The 21,645-nt window shown below is 46.4% G+C and overlaps 1 protein-coding gene and 1 non-coding gene across 2 annotated transcripts in view; both read right to left on the bottom strand.

Annotated features, from left to right (window-relative positions):
* Positions 1-6,990: 6,990 nt before the first annotated feature.
* Positions 6,991-7,111, bottom strand: LOC116072355. Its single transcript, XR_004111407.1, has one exon. It is a non-coding gene; the product is annotated as a 5S ribosomal RNA (ribosomal RNA).
* Positions 7,112-10,129: 3,018 nt separating this feature from the next.
* Nifk (nucleolar protein interacting with the FHA domain of MKI67) overlaps positions 10,130-21,645 on the bottom strand; it is a 12,470-nt gene continuing 954 nt past the window's right edge. Inside the window, exons 2-7 of the mRNA XM_031380121.1 lie at positions 20,490-20,627; positions 15,936-16,044; positions 14,165-14,379; positions 13,080-13,148; positions 11,138-11,272; positions 10,130-10,898 (exon numbers count right to left, since the gene is read on the bottom strand). Of these exons, the coding sequence (XP_031235981.1) occupies positions 10,707-10,898; positions 11,138-11,272; positions 13,080-13,148; positions 14,165-14,379; positions 15,936-16,044; positions 20,490-20,627 (858 nt within the window). The 3' untranslated portion in view covers positions 10,130-10,706. The remainder of the gene's footprint in view (positions 10,899-11,137; positions 11,273-13,079; positions 13,149-14,164; positions 14,380-15,935; positions 16,045-20,489; positions 20,628-21,645) is intronic.

Here is a 21,645-nt window from a genome sequence, read left to right as displayed (position 1 = left end):
AAAGGCATCTGCCACCAAGCCCTACGTGTCCCATGTCTTCATAGCACTGTTCATTTCCTCCAAGCCAATGCATTTCTAATTGTAAAAACAAACAAACAAACAAACCATACACATATACACACATATACATAAACAACAGTAAGTTTATTCAGAACACTAAGGGGAAAATTTAAAGTTTTGTTCCATATTTATTTGAAATCTTAACATATCTTCATTTATGAGTGTGAAGGTGGTATGAGAGACACAGATCACAGTCCAGGGGGCATGTGCTGGGATTTCTTGTGATTTAGGATAAAAAACTTGCATGAGGGACACATGGTTAGAAATAGAGACATTGGATTTAAGAAGGAAAAAGGTGGGGGAGTCTGGGTAGCAGGAGGGGAGGGCAGGGCATGGGGCTGCACACCTTTGATCCCAGCACTAGAAAGGCTGGCAGGCAGAACTACTTAGCCAGCAACAAGCCAACCAGGACTACATTGTGAGACCCTATTCAACCTGGTTCCCTGAAAAAAAGGGGGCAGGGTTGGAAACATAGCTCAGAGGTTAAGAGCACTGGTTGCTCTTGCAGAAGACCTGGGTTCAGTTCCCAGCACCCACATAGCACACACAGCCCTCTGTAACTTGGTTCCTGGGAATCTTGAGCTTCCTTCCAACCTGCATGGGCACCGTACCAGGTGTGTGCAAAGATTTGTGTCTTACTTTGTGTGTAGATGTGTGTGCTCGAGTGAATGTATATGCACCGCTGGCTCGCAGGGGACCGAGGAGGTTGGAAGAACTGAATCCCCTCCAACTGGAGTTGCAGTTCATGATGAGCTGACATATGGGTACCTTGCCCTGAACTTGGAAGAGTCCTATGGAAGAGCAGCAAGCACTCTGAAACACGAAGCCATTTCCAGCCCCTAGAAAAATACATCTTTTGAATAAGGCATGTGGTAGGGTGGGGAATGAGGCACTTTTGAGAGTGAGGGTGCGAGAGTAGGCTGATGAAAGACAGGCTCAAAAATGCTGGGCCATGAGTTTTATTGACCCCATGACTTTCCATAAATCATTTTAAAAAGTACCTGCTTTTTCCCAAGTTTGTATATCACAGGCCTTTCTCACACATTCTCTGCTCCTGGCTTGTAGCCCAGGAGGCAAGATGGTGGTTCAGTCTTTTCTCACCAAGAGCTGCTTTCATATGTTAATGGTTTGGTTTGGTTTGGTTGTTTTTAAGACAGGGTCTTACTAGGTAACCCTGACTGGCCCCTGGAACGTGCTAATAAACCAGCCTGACCTGGAACTAATTCACAGAGATCTACTGCCTCTGCCTCAAGTACCGGATTAAAGGCATGCCATCATGCCTGCTCCTCATAAGTTAATTTCTAACATTTATGTTTGTGCCCTGCATGCATGTCGAAGCACGCCTGTGTGTTGGGATACATTGTGTAAAGGTATGTCTTTACATACATACATTTACATACATTCATACAGTTGTTAATTGTGTACCCGCAGAGAGCAAAATGCTGGTAGGATCTTGGTATTGTTATTTCTATGGTCTATCATCAGTCCCATATTTTGTAAATATTCGCTTATCCTCACCAGCCTAGAGCCAATCTAGAATTATATCTGATGGGCTGTAATAAAGATCGGATGGCCAATAGCTGGGCAAGAAGTGGAGGGCAGAACTTCTGGGCAGAGAGGTCACTGGGAGAAGGGGCAGACACAGGGAATCCTCTCGGGACATAGAGGTGAAAGGTCAGGGGAGAGAGGTAGACCTGGTCATGTGTGAGGAGATGGTGCCGGATTTAGTCAGGTTGGAGTATTTGGGAGACTGCCCAAGGTCTAAGCTTTAAATGATCAGCGTCTGTGTCGTTATTTATAGCTCCAGTTGGTCTGGGATAGCCCCACAAATCCCCGTGGAAGTCTGGGGACAACTTGCAGGAGTCAGTCCTCTTCTTCCACCGGGGGAGCTTCCAGGGATTTCACTCAGGTACTCCAGCTTGGTGGCAAGCCCCTTTCCCGCTAAGCCATCTTGCCAGCCCCTCTTTATGCATCCTGATGCCTCTCTCTCCACATCCCTACCCTCCAGCCACAGAGCAAGAAGCGAACAGAAGGGAGAGTTCTGGTCCAGTGTCCAGAGGATGTGCTTCTGCCTACATCCCAGCTCTGCAGCCTTGGGCAGTGTATTTAAGCCTCCATTGGTCTGTGTGATGCATGTGATTAAAAAGGAAACTACTGACTACAGAGTAAATCTTGGAGGTGCAATATACTGAACACAGAGCCTCTAGCTCGTAACTGTAGCAGTGAGTTACACCTCAATACTTACAGGTATGTTTCATAGGTCCGTTGGGTCTGTAGTAAGTATGTTATGACGAGCATGAGTTAGCCCTCATACCTGGTACGAAGTTTTTATTTATTTATTTATTTATTTATTTATTTTTGTTTTTGTTTTTTTTTTTGGTTTTTCGAGACAGGGTTTCTCTGTATAGCCCCGGCTGTCCCGGAACTCACTCTGTAGAACAGGCTGGCCTCGATCTCAGAAATCCGCCTGCCTCTGCCTCCCAAGTGCTGGGATTAAAGGCATGTGCCACCACCGCCCGGCGGCACGCAGTTTTTAAATCATGATTTCCCCAGCAGTAATCCCGTGCATAGAGTGACACTGAAGTAATTTTACTCTACTTATTTTAGTTTTGCTTTAAACATTAAAAAAAAGTTATGTTTATGAATGTTTTGCCTGGATGTATGTCTGTGTACCGTGTGTGTGTGTGTGCCTGCTGTCTGCAGAAGCCAGAAGGCATCAGATACCCTGGAACTGGATATATAGATGGTTGTGAATCATCATGTTGATATAGTCTAAGGGTCTTGATTGTCTCAGTTTTCTCTGCCAGTTAAAGAATTCAAAGGGAGGAAGAATCTCAAGCCTGACATGACAAGTAGCATCGGAGAAATCTCAGACACCTCAGATAGCAGATGCCAGAGGCAGCTGTTAAGGAAGATGGGGGAAGGGGGCAGTGTGAGCACGTGAGCGCATGCGCGTACAGACACACACACACACACACACACACACACACACACACACACATACACACACCAGGCACTCAGAAAAAGAAAAGCCCCTCTGCAAAGTGGAGGTGTGGATGAGGTGGCACACTGGGACATGACTTGGGAAGCCAGAAAATTGACTCTTCTAGGGGTTTTATCAGGTCTGACTCACCCAATTTAGGCTTGGTCAGGTTGAAGAAAGACAGGATGGCCGATTGGCCCACAACTGCTGCTTAAGTGTGTCGATCAGGCCTAGAACTCTTTGAGCCAATCTCCCTGCAGGGGTCCTCCAGATGGGAGACAAAAGGCTCTAAGGCTGTGCTGGTTTGAATATGCTTGGCCCGTAGGGAGTGGTCCTGTTAGGAGGGGTGGCCTTGTTGGAAGAAGTGTGCCAGTGTAGGGGCGGGCTCTGAAGGCCTCCTCCTAGGCTCCACCCACCGTGGGATAGACTCCTCCTATCTACCTGAGGATGCCAGTCTCTCCTGGTCACACTCTGATCAAGAAGCAGAACTCCTAGCTTTTTCTCCAGCAGAATGTCTGCCTTCATGCGGCCATGCTTCCTGCCATGATGATAATGGACTAAACCTGTGAACCTATAAGCCAGCCCCAGTCACGTGATTGCCTTTCTAAGAGTTGCCTTGGTCATGGTGTCTCTAAGACACGGATCTTTGTTTTAAGCTGTCAGGCTTTTGTTTCAATCAGAAGGGTAAGGAAGAGGGCCCCATCTTAGAATTTTGCCCCCTTTATTACCTTTATTGCCAGGGCTCCTCTCCCTGTTTGGTTACTAGGCCCTCAGTCTAATTCCTTGTCTGTCTCTTGTGTGGATGAAAGGTACTGTCGAAGACTGCTGCTCTTCAGTCCTCGCCTGAGTCATCTCTCCAGTTCCAGTTTTAGTTTTTGAGACAGGGTCTCATGTAGCCCAGGCTGCCATCAAACGCTCACTATGTAGCAGTGATGATTAATCTTGGTTTTGATTGGATCTGGGATTAACTCAAAGACAAAGACAATTTCCTGTGCCCATCTGTGAGCGATTTCCTTCCTTCTTTCTTTCTTTTTCTTTCTTTTTTTTTTTTTTTTGGTTTTTTTGAGACACGGTTTTTCTGTATAGCCCTGGCTGTCCTGGCACTCACTCTGTAGACCAGGCTGGCCTCGAACTAAGAAATCCACCTGCTGCCTCCCAAGTGCTGGGATTAAAGGTGTGCTCCAGCACTGACTGACCTGTAAGCCAATCCTTTTCTTTTCTTTTTTTTTCTTTCTTTTAGTATTTACTTATTTACTTCATGTATATGAGTACACGTACACTCTAGCTATTTTCAGACACACCAGAAGAGGGCATTGGATCCCATTAAAGATGGTTGTGAGCCACCGTGTGGATGCTGGGAATTGAACTCAGGACCTTGGGAAGAGGAGTCAGTGCTCTTAGCTGCTGAGCCACCTCTCCATCTTCAGCCAAGGCTACTCAGAGAAACCCTGTCTCAAAAAAACGAAAAAGAAAAAAAACAAAAAACAAAAACAAAAAACCAAACAACAACCACAACAACAAACAGTTCTGTCTTCTGTGGGACTGCCCTGAGAATTCTATGTTAACAGTAAGCAATGGTGCCTGACCTCGGTTGCTAACTCTGAGGACATTCTATCTGTCCTCAGATTCCTTGTGAGAAATTCTAAGCTAAAGACAGCTTAGAATTAAATTAGGATATGTTGGAACGTTTTGCTGGCCAGGAAACAATGCCCAATCTTAGCCATTTACGAATCATTTCTTGGGGTACCTTTATGCCTAAATAGGAAGGCGTGTTGACGATGGGAAAGACTAATTTGGAACACGTTGAGTTAGGAGATGCCAACGACTGTCTGAATGTCCAGGAGGCACAGACTCCCTTTGAAGTTATAATGCCTCTTATCCTTAATCAGGCTTTTACCCCCGATATTGCGGATTTTACTGGGGTAATTGAGTGGGCGTGGCACACACACACACACACACACACACACACACACACACACACACACACAGATGGAGAGTGGTTGAGGAAGATCCCTGGCAGACCTCAGCCTCCACACACATATAATTGCTCACAACTCCCACCCCAAGTAAATAAAATACCTCTGTCAGGTCTGAGGGAAACTCTAATTCCCTATACTTCAGTGCTCCACCTAGACCATAAGAGGGTTTCTGGTGGTTAGATAAAAGCCAGTATTCCTTGGGGACCTGTGAGGCTGGTTCCTGATTACCAAAAGGAGCCATTTCTCTCATCTCTGTCAGGGACAGATGGCCACCTGTGGTGCTTATCTGAATCTCGAAGTGCATGGTGCTACCACAGGCACCTGCTTCTCATTTCAAAGTCCTTGCCAGCATCCTAGCCCTCTTTTCCTCCTCCCCTACCCTAATCCCCTCCAGCTCTTGGCCTTCCTTCCCCACAGCTAGAAATCCCGTATGACCCTGCTACTCCAGCCATGTCTTCTCTCTGTGTCCTGCTGTTTCCCCCACTTTGTTTTTCTCTCCCCTGCTATTTTCCCCTCTCACAGACAGTCCTGGCCAGGCAGCTCCTGTCTGCTGGCCATGTTCAGTCTACTTTCTCTGCTCTTTTTTCTCTGTTCTAGATGCCTCTGGCTGTTTTGTCCCTCTCACACACCTACAATAAAAACCTTCCCCTTAACCATACTATAGATCGGTCATGTTATTGGTTCATACAATTTTTTTTTTTCCCAAGAGAGGGTTTCTCTGTAGCTCCTGGTCACGCTGGAACTCTTTCTGCAGACCAGGCTGGACTTGAACTCAAGAGATCCACCTACCTGTGCCTCCTGAGTGCTGGGATTAAATATGTATGCCACCATGGTTCATAAACAGTTTATGCAACTTCTAATATGACATTTTTTCCGGGCTGTCTGGTAAGACTCTGTCTCAAAAACTGAACCAAACACCAAACCCTAAACAAACAACAAACAACAAACACCAAACAAACACCAAACCAAACCAAACCAAACCAAATGTCTTAGTCAGGGTTTGTATTCCTGCACAAAACATCATGACCAAGAAGCAAGTTAGGGAGGAAAAGTTCTATTCAGCTTACACTTCCACATTGTCCTTCATCACCAAAGGAAGTCAGAACAGGAACTTACACAGGGCAGGAACTTGGAGGCAGGAGCTGATGCAGAGGCCTTGAAGGGGTGTTCCTTACTGGCTTGCTCAGCTTGCTTTCTTATAGAATCCAAGGCTACCAGCCCAGGGATGCCACCACCCACAGTGGGCCCTCCCACCCTTGGTCACTAATTGAGAAAATGCTCCACAGCTGGATCTCATGGAGACATTTTCTCAAGGGAGGCTCCTTTCTCTGTGATGACTCCAGCTTGTGTCAAGTCGACACACAAAACCAGCCAGTGCACCGTACCAAACCAAACCAAACCAAACCAGAAGAGGAGGAGCTGGAGAAGAGGGGTACCTAGCATTTGCGCTGCAGAATGTGGTTACTGGCTAGGGAGGATGCTCAGTGGTTAAGAGCACTTGCTGCTATTACAGAGCACCCAGGTTTAGTTCCCAGCACCCATGTGGCAGTTTTCAACTGACTGTAACTCCAGTTCCAGGGGATCTGATACCCGCTCCTGGCCTTCTCTGACACAACACATGCAGAGGACACTTACATGTAAGCAAAACCTTCATTCACATAGAAATACATGAAATAATGATTTTATTTTTCACTGTATGCGTGTGAGTATTCGCAGAGGACAGGGGATGATTTGGGGAAGTAGTTCTCTCCTCCCACCTTTGATTCCGAGTATTAAACTCAGGTCTCCAGCTCTGCCACAAGCACATACATAGGATTTTGCTAGTTGATTTATCTTGATGTTTATCTTGAGCTCTAAGCCAGCTGGGGTAACATCTCTCTCTCTCTCTCTCTCTCTCTCTCTCTCTCTCTCTCTCTCTCTCTCTCTCTCTCTCTCTCTCTCTCTCTCTCTCTCTCTCTCTCTCTTTAAAGCCTACGGCACCCAGTATTCCCAGGCGGTCTCCCATCCAAGTACTAATCAGGCCCAACCCTGCTTAGCTTCCAAGATCAGACGAGATCGGGCGCGTTCAGGGTGTGGTATGGCCATAGAAGACCCTGTCTCAAAACAAAAACAACCAAAGGCATGGTGATGCACATCTGTGACCCCAGCACTGGCATGTTAGGAGGTCAAGGTCAGTTTAAGCTCTGACCTCAAGTTCTAAGCAAGCCTGATGTCTTAGGGTTTCCACTGCTGTGAAGAGACACCATGGCCAAGGTGACTCTTACAAAGGACAACTTTTTTTTTTTTTCCCCAGAGACAGGGTTTCTCTGTGTAGCCCTGGCTGTCCTGGTACTCATTCTGTAGACCAAGCTGGCCTCGAACTCAGAAACCTGCCTACCTCTGCCTCCCAAGTGCTAGGATTAAAGGTGTCTGCCACCAACGCCTGGCAAAGGACATTTAATTGGGGCTGGCTTACAGGTTCAGAGGTTCAGTGCATTATCATCAAGGGAGGAACGTGGCAGCATCCAGGCAGACATGGTGCAGGAGGAGCTGAGAGCTCTACATGTTGTTCTGAATGCAAACAGGGTTACTTCTACACTGGATGGAGCCTCAAAGCCCACCCCTACAGTGATGCAGTTCCTCCAACAAGGCCAAACCTACTCCAAGGAGGATTATACTTCCTTCCCATGGGTCAAGCATATTTAAACACCTGGGTTACACAACTAAGTCTTAAAAACAAACAAAAAATTAAAAAACAAACAACAAACAGAAAACCATTGTCTTAGTTAGGGTTTTACTGCTGTGAACAGACACCACGACCAGGGCAACTTTTATAAGGACAACATTTAGTTGGGGCTGGCTTACAGGTTCAGAGGTTCAGTCCATTATCTCCAAGGTAAGAACATGGCAGCATCCAGACAGGCATGGTGTAGGCAGCGTTCAACTGAAGGCTGAAGGCTTCTAGTTGAAGACTGGTTTCCAGGCAGCTAGGATGAGGGTCTTAAAGCCACGCCCACGGTGACACACCTACTCCAACAGGGCCATACCTTCTAACGGTGCCACGTGGACTGAGCATACACAAACCATGACAACCACATACCTTTTTCTGAAGTATTAAAGCAGAAATAGAAGGGGAAATGTCATATTCCTTCAGAAGAAACACATTGCCAGTGATCACCCCATACCATTGCTCCTGTCACTCTCCCGCTGGCTGATTAGCAGTTTTTCGAGTTCTATTTGCCTACATCAACTTCAACCACAGCCTGTACGTTCACTTAAGCTTCCCAGACCCCAGAAGAAACTGTGAATGAAATGGCTGGAGGGCAGCAGCGTTGACGTGGGAACATTTGCACAGAAACCATGTTTGGCAAGTATCAAATGTCTTGAGTCGCTTTTTTGGGCGTCAGAGAGCTGACAGCTTTATTTATAACTAGGAAGATTCTAAAATTGGCGCCATCTGGCCAGAGAAGTAACATCTCTCATGGCACAGGTTCCTCTTCTGGAAGCATGGTTGAAGCAATGCTGGCATCCAGACACCTGCTGAGCAATGTAACCATAAAACTAGTGAAATTTGCAGGTGTCCTTGTATGCCAGAACAGGGTAATGGATGCCCCTGACACTGGAGTTACAGATGGTTAGGATCCACCATGTGGGCGTTAGGGATTGAACTCATGTCTTCTGCAAGAACAGAGGGTGCTCTAAATCAAGGAACCTTGCCTCCAATCTTTTTTTTCAAATAGGGTCTCACTATGTAGCCCTGGCTGGCCTGGGAGTTTTTCTGTAGGTTCACCTTATACAGCATACATAGATCAGGCTAGCCCCAAATTCAAAGACCCATCTCCTTTTGTCCTGAGTGCTGGGATTAAAACCATATGCTACTACACTGGTGCGCCAAACCCAACTGTTGTCATCCCCACTTTTCAGGCAGTGTCTCAGGTACCTCAGGCTGGTCTCTCATTCACTATTTAGGCATTGAGTTCGAGGTCAGCCTGGTCTACAGAGTAAGTTCCAGGACAGCCAGGGCTACACAGAGAAACCCTGTCTGGAAAAATAAAAACAAAAACCACCTCCCACTATTTAGCCAAGAATGACCTCTTGGACCCCTAAAACTGCCTCTTTCTCCCAAGTGCTGCGAGATTATAGGCATGCAAAATCAGACCAGGTTTCAGCCCTGTTTGAGACAGAATCTAGGGTTGGTGCAAGCCTTTAGTCCCAGCACTCAGGAGGCAGATCTCTGTGTGAGGCCAGCCTGGTCTACAAAGTGAGTTCCAAGACAGCCAGGCCTACCCAGACAAACAAACAAAATTAACATAAGACCAGGCTTGATGTAAGGCCCTTAAATCTCTGCATGTGGGAGGCTGAGGCAGGTGGATCTCTGTGAGTTTACAGGCTAGTCTGGTTTATAATGAAGATTGAACTTGAAAAATAATCCCAGCAGCCGGGCAGTGGTGGCGCATGCCTTTAATCCCAGCACTTGGGAGGCAGAGGCAGGTGGACTTCTGAGTTCGAAGCCAGCCTGGTCTACAGAGTGAGTTCCAATATATCCAGGGCTACTCAGAGAAACCAAACCAAACCAAAAAAAAAAGAAAAATAATCCCAGCTGGGTGTAGTGTCACGTCTGCAGTTAGAGGATTGAGGGTCCAAAATGTTGCGCTTCTAACTGAAGTGGGAATGACCCTTCTAAGTAGAGCTGAAGGAGGAAGATTGAGTGGAAGTGCATTGTGGATTAAAGGCTTGTTTTTAGGAATGGGAGAGGGCTCAGTGCTTTTCCAAAGAATCCAAATTTGGTTCCCAGAATTAATGTTAGTGGTGGTTTGACATCTGTCTGTAACTCTGGCAATAACTTCTGTCTTCATGGGCACAAGCACCCCCATAAAAATGAAAGAAAAGAAAGCAAAACAGGACTTTTTTTTTCTTTTACACAGGGATTTTGGTAGCAAAGCCAAGTTCCCAGCGTAGAATTTTAGTTTTAAGTAGAGGTTTGGAGTGTAGGTAGAATGCTTATCTGGCATGCATGAAGCCCTGGCTTCCATTCACCCCTAACACTGCAAAAACACCATAGTGGTATATACACCTGGAATCCCGGCAGCTGGAAATGTAGAAGCAGGGGTCAGAAGGGCACAGGGACTTACAGCAGGAGGTGGAGACAGCTTTTATTTCCCCCCAAAGTTCTTAGGTTCTCTTGTACACAAATAAACTGCAGAAATCTTGAACACAACTGCTGAAACTGACTTGTGAAACCTACACACCAGCTTAGCTGCAAGTAACTGTGGGTCATTTCGGATTCTTCCTCAGCTCCTGGACACATGTGCAAATAACTCTATTCACACTTGGACTGCCCTCTCACTTTCTGGAATGAACTTCCAGTTTCAGATGCCTGAGGTTGAAGACTGACTTTTTTTTCTTTTTTTTTGGTTTATATACAAAACTACACACAGTCCAAACAGCACCGATCGGCCACAAAGACTCTTGGTGGTAGTTAAGCCTGAGTTTCGTAAGGAGAGAGCTAAGGGAGCGATGAAGCCTGAAGACAAATTCAGGACAGGAAAGGGCAAAGCAGCCAGGTTCCTGGTGGCTTCCTCGCTGGGAAAACATACGTGTATTCTTACACAGTCTTATCTGCTTGCTCGTCACTGACCTATTAAAATACACTAGGCCTTTATAACCAGATCACACCTGCCTATGCACACTGAACGCTGTCAGGGTCACTGTTTGCTTTTCCTTTTTCTCGGTCTTCTTTTCCCAGGGCTTGCAGGTGTTGGAGTCTTTTGCGCATCTTCTTTCATTGGGGGCACAGGCAGCTTGAAAATGATTTCATTATCTTTGTCATTACTGACTTCCATCACTTGCGATTTTCGCCTCTCCAAAAACGTCGGCGTACAAACTGGTGTGGGATCCTGAAAGCAACAAGCACACTACAGTCCAGGACTGAGCACAGGCACCAAGAACAACCACCCAGAATCACTGCTGTCCTAGTTTTCACCCCACATCACCACCTCTCCCCCCCAGTTTTAAGGTGCACCATGGGGTCTATTTTCAGCCTGCTTTTATTTCCCGTTGACACAAGGAAGACCCCTTTTCATCCTTCAAATTATGTCTACAGCAACCAATTCCCAGAACGCAAGGACATGCTCACCTGGCTGTCCACCGACGACTTCTTCCTCCTCGACCTCTTCCGCTTCTTAGGAATGTTTTTGGAAAGCCCCCCTTTCACCATCTTCTCCTTTCTCCTAGGCACATCTGAAAGCCTTTCTGTCTCGGCAGGTGAATCCTGAAAGGAAAGGCTAGGACTTGAACAATTTGCTTATTTCTCAGCTACAGGCTCACGTTACAGTGGTGTGCTTATCTTTAAACTGCCAAATCGTTCCCGTCAGCAGGGTAAAGACTTTGTTTTCCTCAGATGTTACGGTGCTTGTCCTCAAATTCTGACACAATGCCTCTGTGACTTGAGACTGGGGCAAAGGAGCAACAGACACCCAGCTTCTGAGGAAGGCATAGTAAGACTGGAAAGAGGGGCTGGAGAGATGGCTCAGCGGGTAAGAGCTCCAACTGCTCTTCCGAAGGTCCAGAGTTCAAATCCCAGCAACCACATGGTGGCTCACAACCACCCGTAATGAGATCTGACGCCCTCTTCTGGTGCGTCTGAAAACAGCTACAGTGTACTTATGTGTAATAATAAATAAATTAAAAAAAAAAAAGACTGGAAATAAATGTCACCTCACCACCAACTTTTTACAATTGTGGGAAAAAAAGCTGACGAGTTCTATGGAAGATAGAAAACATTCTTAAGATTCAGTCAAGGAAGCCTTTGGCAACCCTAGTGAAGACACCTGGGATTCCCTAATGCAGCAGAGGGGAAAGTCCAGCAAGGCTTCATTCTCTGTTTCCTGATTAGCTAGAGACTGAGCAGCACAGAAATTCCTCTGCTAAGTCACTTCTTGCTCCTGGGGTTGCTGAAGTCCAACCTATACACAATCACAGTCAATCACAGAACCCATGCTCACCTGATTCACTTTGATTTTGATTTTTATGACTATTTCCAGTTTGAAAGAACATGAAGCAAAATCTTAACTAAAATGACAAGATAATGAAGATCAAGGGGCTGGACTGATGGTTTAGGACCTAGATTTAAGACCAGAGGACCTTGGATCAATTTCCAGCACCTATATGGTGGCTTACAACTGTGTGTATAGAAGTCTGCTTTATTTCCCTGGGACAAGGTCTCTCCCTGAGACCTCTGGAAGCTAGACTGGTGGGCAATAAGCATCACATGTCCATGTTCCCCCTCTTCCAAGGGTCGCAGGCATGAACATGAACCGGACATTATGTTCGTTCTAGGATTTGAACTCAGGACCTCATATTTGTGTAGTAAGTGCTCTTTTTAACTGGCCCAGCTCTCCACATGATTTTAAAAATCTACAATGTAGGGGCTGGAGAGATGGCTGAGCAGTTAAGAGCACCAACTGTTCTCCTAAAGATCCTGAGTTTAATTCTCAGCAACCACATGGTGGCTCACAACCACCTGTAATGGGACCTGATGCCTTCTTCTGGTGTGTCAGTGACAGCTACTGTATGCTCATATACGGAAATAATTCATTCTTTAAAAAAAAAAAAAAAAAAAAAGGCACATTCCCACAATGCAGGAGACCAGGTCTAGTGGCACAAGCCTACAGCCCCAGCACCAAGGATGCAATGTGAGAGGCAGGAGGTTCATCTTCAGAACACTGTAATTTGGGGGCTTAAGGGGCTTCCTTGGGCTATACTAAGATCACTAGATCTCAAAAAGTCCCTCAAGAAACCCCCAAATACCCAGCAACTACACGAAACCTTTAACAAAAAGTGATGTAGCAGAAATTACTTTTTTTCAGATAATTTACCTTTAAAAAAGTTTTTTGATTACTCTGTGAGCATGTGTGAGCAGTGTGTGGAGCTCTGAGGACTACTTTGAAGAGTTAGCTCTTACCGTCAACAACCTAGGTGAGACCCACTGTCTCACCTAGGTGGCCAGGCTTGGTGTCCTGCAGACACTCCTGAAAGTATTTCTATAGTAACCAGTGCCCTTACCCAGATGATCTTACCTGGTTAAGCTCAGAATCCCCACGAGTGACAGTAATGTTTGAAACCTCTTTCTTTGGCTTAGGCAGGACCTGCAAATAAACAATTTGCATTTATCAGCTATACACACACGCTGTAGTTGAATTCCTATGTTAAGCATCAGTGTCCAATGGCCAAATGGGTTGCTGTAACCCGGATGAGTAGGAGTCCTATCACCTGGAGGCTGAGGCATGGGGGAGCCTAAATCATGTAGCAAGACCTCGTTTTTTTAAGAAAAAAAACAAAAAAACAAAAAAACCACTCAGAACTAGAGAGACTGTCCAACAATTATGAGCACCGACTGACTGCTCTTTCAGAGGACACAGATGCAGTTCCCAGCACCCAAATGGCAGCTTGCAACCATCTGTAAACTATAGTTTTAGGTATCCAATGCCCTTTTCTGGCCTCTAAGGACACCTGGTACACAGGCAGGAAATTATATTGGGGGAAAAAACCTGACAGGGGCCTGGGAATGTAGTTCATACCAAGTAAAATACTCAAAGCTCTGGGTTATAGTTCTGGGACTGCATGAACCTGGAATCATTGCATATGTCTGTAACCCCAGCACTCAGGAAGCAGAGGCAGGAAGACAAGAAATGCTAACTTTGATCCCAGGTTGGAATGAGAGACCCAGTCTTACCAACACCAACAACAGTACCAGCCACTTGTATAGGGCTATAGTAGGCTCATCTATCTACTCAGGATCCCAAGACACAGAGGCAAGAGGAGCTACGATGAAGGCTTGCCTGAGCCACAAACTACATTCAAACCAGTCCATGCAAATCAGCCAGATCTTGTCTCTAAAAGGTGTTTGAGGGTGGGAGGGATGCATGATGCATGCTCAGTGTCCTGGATTCCATCCTCAGTACCAGAGCACTTGCCTAGCATGGGTAGACTCCAGCCTGGCCGCCAATCAACCAAAAGAGCCACATGCATAAACCAAACCGAAACCTAGCGTGTGAGGAGCCCTGGGATAGATTCTGTAGCATCCTAGACGTGAGCTACAACTAGTGAGGCAGGAAGCTCACCCCTAAGAGAAACCACCAAGAAAACTAGAAAATTCATTTACCAGTGAAGGAAAGCTATAATCAATCCCCTTTACAGCTAGTTTCTTCCGGAGTAATTTTTCCTTCTTCTTAAACCGATATTCCATTTTCAACATCTGCAAATGTCCTCGTTTCTGATTATAGCGTTTCACTGCTGGAAATGATGGTGGATGAAACGGAACATTCCACTGGCTAATAAAAAGGTCTTTACGGACTTTTTCTCGTGGCATAAATTTACCTATAAAACAAACAAATGAAGAGGAAAGGGTCTTTTAATTTTATATTTCCCAGATAGCCATTTCTTGTGATATGAACTACGTGAAAGACATAACCTTTAAACATCAAACAATGATTATTGTCTCTGCAAATGCATGTGTCTGGGTTCAATTACCCTGTCCATGGAGGCTAGTGGACAACTCTGTGGAGGTGGCCCTCTCTTACTTTGATGTGGGACCTGGGGATTGAACTCAGACCATCACACCTTCACAGCCAGCAGCTTTACCTGCTGAGTCACCTCTCTGCCCTCTTCTTTTTTTATTTTATTTTTTTCTTAAAACACAGGGTCTCACGTAGCCTAAGCTGGCTGTAAAGTTGCCCAGAATGACCTTGAACTTCAGGTCCTCCAGCTTCCACCCCCCAAATATAGGCATTAAAGGTTTGTGTCATCAGATGCAGTGCATGTGCCCTAGGGGTGAAATCCATAGCCCTGTGCACGCTCGGCCAGCACTCCAGCAGCTGAACTACACTCCTAGTCCCAGACAATCCCACTCTATCCTGGGCAGGGTAAGGTTTTGCGGCAAGAGTCAAAAAACTCAGTAGAATCCAGAATCGGCACTCCCCTGAAAGCAGACAAAGCCGAGCGCCCATGCCCTCAGGTTTCTGCCAACAGGAGCCAGGCTTTCAGCTGAACATGGACCATCCTTGACCATGTCTCCCATGGTGATTGGGACTGGAGAAAACTGTTACGGAAAGCCCTGTGAACCTGTGGACTGGTCCCAGGGCAGGCTGGACACTTAGGTCTACCTTCCAAAGAAAGAGACCTGGATGGTGATGCCACAGGTTTCCTGTGATGGGACACAAAAGTTTGGTGTCTCCACTTCCCGATCTCTGTGGTAAACGATGTACATGTGTGTCTGTAGGTGAGTCACCAGTGCAGAGCAAGGACACGTGGTTTTCTTCTCTCTTACCCTCTGCTTTACTTCCTTCAGACAGCCCCTCACCGAGCCTGGAACCGGGCTAACAACCAGAGCTGCACCCTCTGTCACTGATCTTGAAATGTGATTCTTTAATTTTGGTCTTGCCCTGTGTAGACTCAGCTAACAGGCTGCACCCAGGCCTCACATTGAACTTCTTAGTTTTGTGGGTGTCAGGAATCTGACCTGTGGCCCACCTACCGCTCCCCATTTGAGTTCCCTAACATTCCATAAGTAAAGGTTAGTTACCTCTGGTTTGGCATTTACCGTTCGTTTGGTAAGAAATGACCTCAGGCTGCACTGCTGTCCCTTAGTCTGGCTCATGCTTCTAACCACTAGTTTTCTTTTCCTTTTTTGACATAAGGTCTCTACATAGCATTGGATGCCCATGAACTTCGATCAGCCTGCCTCTGCCTCCCAAGTGCCAGGATTAAAGGCATGTGCCTCTTATGCTGGGCTTTAACCCCATCAGTTTTCAATCTGAGCAAAGGTCTTTACAATGACCCATTAAGGATGGGTCAGCTTCTCCTCCTGAGCACACCGCCACATAGTACTGCCACTGTGTAATCCCATCACAGTGCAGACAGGTCAGGGTACTTACACGATAGAAGTCTTTCACCAAAAAGGTAGTTATCCATTGTTTCTGCAACTATCTTGGCAACATCCTCAGACTCAAACTCCACAAAGGCATAGCCTTTGCTGTTTCCAGTCTGCAACAGAAAACCCACAAAAGAGCAGTTCAGTCTAACTAGCCCCAAGTTCCTAAAAAGCCCCAGTCACAACTTTTTACTATTTCAAAGCCACAGACCCCCCACGACTCCCCCATGCCCTGAACTAACACACAGACAGACAAGACAGTCACAGCTTGGAATACAGATTCTCTGGTACCCTTAAGGCTCAGCTCAGCGTGATACACCCGCGAGTACTGTGGCTACAATGAACTCAGCAGTACTTTCTGGTGGAGAGAAGGCTATGCTTTGGGCACCACAGTCCTGGACTTGTCTACTCACTTCATTGGCAGTCTATTTGTCACACACCACTGAGGGCCAGGGTGGCTTTTCTATCCTTTGGGCACCACAGTCCTGGACTTGTCTACCCACTTCATTGGCAGCCCCATTTGTCATACACCAGTGAGGGCCAGGGTGTTTTTTTTTTTTTTTTCATTAAAAACCTAGCAGTCTGGGCAATCCCAGACTCTAAGCCCAGTTCCACAGGAAACTGAGGCAGGAGGATCCATTCCATCTTGTGAGTCTAATGAGGACAGTCTGAGCCGGATGGTGGTGGCGCACGCCTTTAATCCCAGCACTTGGGAGGCAGAGGCAGGCGGATTTCTGAGTTTGAGGCCAGCCTGGTCTACAGAGTGAGTTCCAGGACAGCCAGGGCTACACAGAGAAACCCTGTCACGAAAAAACTAAAAAAAAGAAAAAAAAATGAGGACAGTCTAGTAACTAAGTAAGATCGTCTCAAAATAAACTAGCAGTGTAAGCTGGTGCTCACCTACTGTGCCCCGGTTTCAGTCCTCAGTGCAAGAGGAGGATGCAGGCAGCTCGACCTCACCTCACACACTAAGGGTGGAAACAACCAAGTCTCCAGTGTCACGAGACCAAGGAACTTGCACTGATTTCCACAGCCTAGACAAAGGAACAGGCCTTGACTTCCTAATCCCTGTACCAGCTCAGAAGTGGATTTCCACACCCAGAATGGTCGTAAGTGTAGGGTGGGTTCTGGAGTTCAAATCTACACTTCAATCCTGGCACTGACACCCGACCTGTGTAAAGTAACATATAAGCCTCAGACTGTCATTCATGAAATGAGGGCAATACAAATAAACTCTCATCAGTGTGCCATGAAAATACCAATGTCCCACAACACTCAACAACACAGTACAAAAACAAACACCAACAAGTCTAAGTTAACTTCAGTTAAACAGACAGAGTAAGGCCAGGCTGAGCATCAACCACCAACCATCTCCTACCAGCACTTCCAACCCCACCAAAAAACACAGGAGCAGGCTAGTGGGGTAGAACAGGACTATGGACTATGAACTCCAACACAAGAGACCATCACTGTAAACTAACAGATCCTTTGAAATGTAACTTGAAAGGATATGCCATTCCAAGAACAAAAACCAAGGGCCAGTGAAATGACTCCCCAGACAACGGCATCAACTACCAAATCTAATGAACCGACTTCAATCCCAGGAAACACATGGTGGAAGGAAAAAATGAACTAGCTGATTTCTACATTCACCCCTGCGCCATTCAAATAAATAAAAGTAATTAAGGAAGCAAAAAAGAAAGAAAGAAAGAAAGGAAGAAAGAGAACCCAAAAAGCCAAGGGCTGGATGCCCAATGCAGACAAAAACATGGGTTTAAGCCCCAGCATCATACAAACAGGCAAAAATCAGAATTATGAAGTAGCAATGAAATAATTTTATGGTTGTAGGCCACCACAGCATGAGGAAGTGTACACAGGGGCTGCAGCATTTGGAAGGCTATAGGGGCTGCTCACTGGCTAATTAAGAGCACTGGACCTGGTTCAATTCCCAGCATCCACATGTTAGCCGAGATTTCCTAGTTCAGGAGCTCTGATGCCCTCCCCTCTGGCTTCTGCAGGCAGTAGGCATGCATGTGGTACGAAAACAGACAGGCAGAACACCCATATAGATAAATAATAAAAATTCCCTTTAAACTGGGCATAGTAGTGAATGCCTATATAATCCTAGTAATTGGGAAGCTGAGGCAGGATATCTACAAGTTCAAGGCCAGTCTGGTCTATGTAGCAAGTCTGAGACAGCCAGAACTTCACAGTTAATCTGTCTCAAATCAACCAAATCAAAACCCTTTAAAGGTGCTCAGAGAACATAAATCTAAAAACCCGTTCGAGTACACGGTCTCTGTCACGCAAGTGACGGCCCATCCTAGTATCTGAGCCACTCCCAGGCTCTGGGACTGGAACCGAGTTTCTGGAGCAAATATGGACTCATTTTTCACTGCATCTTCACTAGCTGAACCGTGAACAAAGGCTGCATCTCCTGACAGCTGTCAAACAAATGCAGTAACACATCAAGAATCAATTATTTCTTTGCGGGGCCCACAGATGTATTTGGGGAGAAGCCTCTAGAGCAAGTGAGGAGAAGCCATCCTATGAGACGGGAGAGTCTACAGACTTTAGAAGCTATGACTCAGGCAGAGGAAGTGGCTGCCAAGATGAGCAGGAAGCGGGAGGAACTGAGGAGGAGGAACTCTTGTCAAAGGAAAAGAGGCTGCTGGCCGCGCTGGCCACGGCACCTGCACCAGGAGACCGCAGGTGTGCAGCCAGGAGACTGCAGGTACATGCCAGAAGAGTTCCAGGAGACTCAACAACCCACAAAGGAGTCAGAGCCCAGGAAGCTTCTCAGGAAAATGGAAGACTCACCTTCTCCTTCCCTACACTCAAACGAAAGAACACCTTTGTCCCACTGAGGTAGTTAGTGATCTTGCAGAGACAGTCTCCCAAGAGGAAGAACGAGGAGAGGCAACCAGCAGGAGTCCCAAGAGGAGGAAATTTTCTTTCAGGGAGGAATCAATTGGCAGTAGGCCTCAAGAAGGTGATGGTACCACAAAGGGACAATTCCCATCCCATGACTTAAACCCCAGTAGAAGCAAATTCACAAAAACTGGGTCCTGTGGTTTTAGGGGATCTACTAGAGAAGGCTTACATTGAACCAAACTGAAGTTCATTAACCCCAGGGTTAGCAGTCACGATATAAACATGATCTACTTATCCATGCAGTCTGAGGACGAGAAGCAACTACCTTAGTTAAATGAACATTTAGAATACTGATTCTGCCCTTGAGGTTCTTTTAAATTCCAATCCTTGCTGCCCGATTTTCCTGAGGGAAGCCCTATCAGCAATGTGTGGCTATGCCCTATAAGCACACCCAACCCTGTAAGCACCCAATGCTGTGCTCCCACATAGAGATAGGAATGCCTTCTAACAAACCAGAAGCTGACTTAAAAGTATGATATTTCAGTGCGATTCCTAAAGATGCTCAACTGTCTTGTTTTGTTTGTGTACAGGCAGAGACCAGAGCACGCACAGTACCTTCTATGGCTCGCCACTGTATTCTCTCAGGAGCATGCACAGTACCTTCTATGGCTCGCCACTGTATTCTCTCAGGAGCATGCACAGTACCTTCTATGGCTCACCACTGTAATCTCTCAGGAGCACGCACAGTACCTTCTATGGCTCGCCACTGTATTCTCTCAGGAGCATGCACAGTACCCTCTATGGCTCGCCACTGTATTCTCTCAGGAGTATGCACACAGTACCTTCTATGGCTCGCCACTGTATTCTCTCAAGATAGGACTTTTTACTGATTAGGTTGTGTGTTGTTTTGGCAATGGCAGGCAGCGAGTCCTACAATCAGTGGCTCCAGCTTCCGATACTGGGGTTACACCTGGCCTTTCACTTGGTGCTTGAGGAAGGGGTGCGTGTGCATGTGTTCCAGTTCATGTTTACAGCACAAGTGCTCTCACTACTGAGCCGTTTCCCAGGGTCTCAACCACCTGAACTGTGAGACAGGTCTGCCATTGGCCTGGAGCTGGGCTCGGCTGGCTAGTCAGCTGGCCCACCTTCCCAGCACTGGGACTACACATGTCTATGACCATACCCGGCTTTTGACCTGGGATCTGTAGGTTGACAATTATAGCCTGAGCTATCTCCACAGCCTCACGATTTCTCTCTTTTTATTGAGACAGAAATCCACACTATGAAGCTGTGACTGGCCTCAAACTCTGAGGTCTGCCTGTCCCTGTCTCCCAAGTGTTGGGACTAAAGGTATGGGCCACTATACCAAACTTACTCTCTTGTGATTCCACTCCAATTTGTAAAATTACTTTACTTATAGTTACTTATTTAGAGACAAGCTCTCTCTATGTAGCTATGGGTATCTCGGAACTCATGACGTAAACTAGGCTGGCTTCAAACCCATTCACCTGCCTCTGCTTCCTGAGCGCTGGAATTAAAGGTGTGCACCTCCATGCCTGGCTTGCGAAAAGTTCCCAGATTAGGAACTTTGTAGGTAACAATACTGTGCCTATGAATAATACAAAGGATGACATACAACAGACAAGCAAAATGTACATAGTTGAATTCAGGCACAGAAGCTTACCCGCTTACTTCTAGACAATCTGAATCTCTTAATATCGCCAAACTGGGCACAGTAGTCATAGATATGGCTTTCAGAAAGTGTTGAAGGCAGGTGGCCCAGATAAACTACTCCAGTGGTAGATTTTTCTTTCTTCTTTTGCTGAGGACAAAACAGATAAACATTTTATTTATTTACTTTTAATTTTTTTTTTTGAGACAGGGTTTCTCTGTATAGCCCTGGCTGTCCTGGAACTCACTCTGTAGACCAGGCTGGCCTTGAACTCAGAAATCCGCCTGCCTCTGCCTCCTAAGTGCTGGGATTAAAGGCGTGCCCTGCCAGATAAACATTTTAAAAACAGAAACTCATACTGCGCACTTGGAAACTTGTGTGTGCATACACATTTTTTCTGAGCTGGGTCTCACTATGGAGCCTTGGCTGGCCCAAAACTCAGTATGTAGACCAGCTGGCCTCTAACTCCTGAATGATAAGATTAAAGGCCTGTGTCACCAAGCCCTGCAAAGGTCTTTATTTTTCAACAAAAGTTTGTTAGCATTCCTTAACCTCAGGGAAAATTAATTCTAAAGTCCTCGTCTTCTTCTTCCTCCTCCTCCTTCTTTTTGAGACAGAGTTTCTTTGTGTAGCTCTAGCTGTCCTGGAGCTAGCTTTGTAGACCAGGCTAGACTCACACAGACCCACCTGCCCTGCCCTTTGAGTGCTAGCATTAAAGGTGTGTGCCCCCACCACCCAGCTTTCTAAAGTCCTTTTAGAGGATAGGTAGAGATCTGCCTGCCTCTGCCTCTCCAGCACTACAATTGAAGGTTAAGGTCACCTGGCCCGTGCAACAAACTTTCAACGCCCTTCATTCCCCCTTGGTCCAGGAACATAATCATAACTCTATCACAGCAGAAGCTGGAAAACTAGGTGTTTGATATCTCTCTTCCCTTAAGCACTCACTGGGCAAGCCCGAGGCTTCACACAGAATCACAAGAGACAGACTCCCAGCTACACCCCACGGCGCACACGTGTCCACACCCACCTGTCCCTACAAAAACAGCCAGCACAAGTGTTTAAGAGCAAAACAGACAAGCAAATAAAAGTCTGTCATTGCCACGCCGGGTGTCGCACGCCTTTAATCCCAGCACTTGGGAGGCAGAGGCAGGCGGATTTCTGAGTTCGA

Source organism: Mastomys coucha, unplaced genomic scaffold (assembly GCF_008632895.1).
Source record: "Mastomys coucha isolate ucsf_1 unplaced genomic scaffold, UCSF_Mcou_1 pScaffold1, whole genome shotgun sequence".
Classification (NCBI taxonomy): Eukaryota; Metazoa; Chordata; class Mammalia; order Rodentia; family Muridae; genus Mastomys; species Mastomys coucha.
The sequence above is the reverse complement of the archived record's forward strand: the minus strand, read 5'-3'. Positions and strand labels throughout refer to the sequence as shown.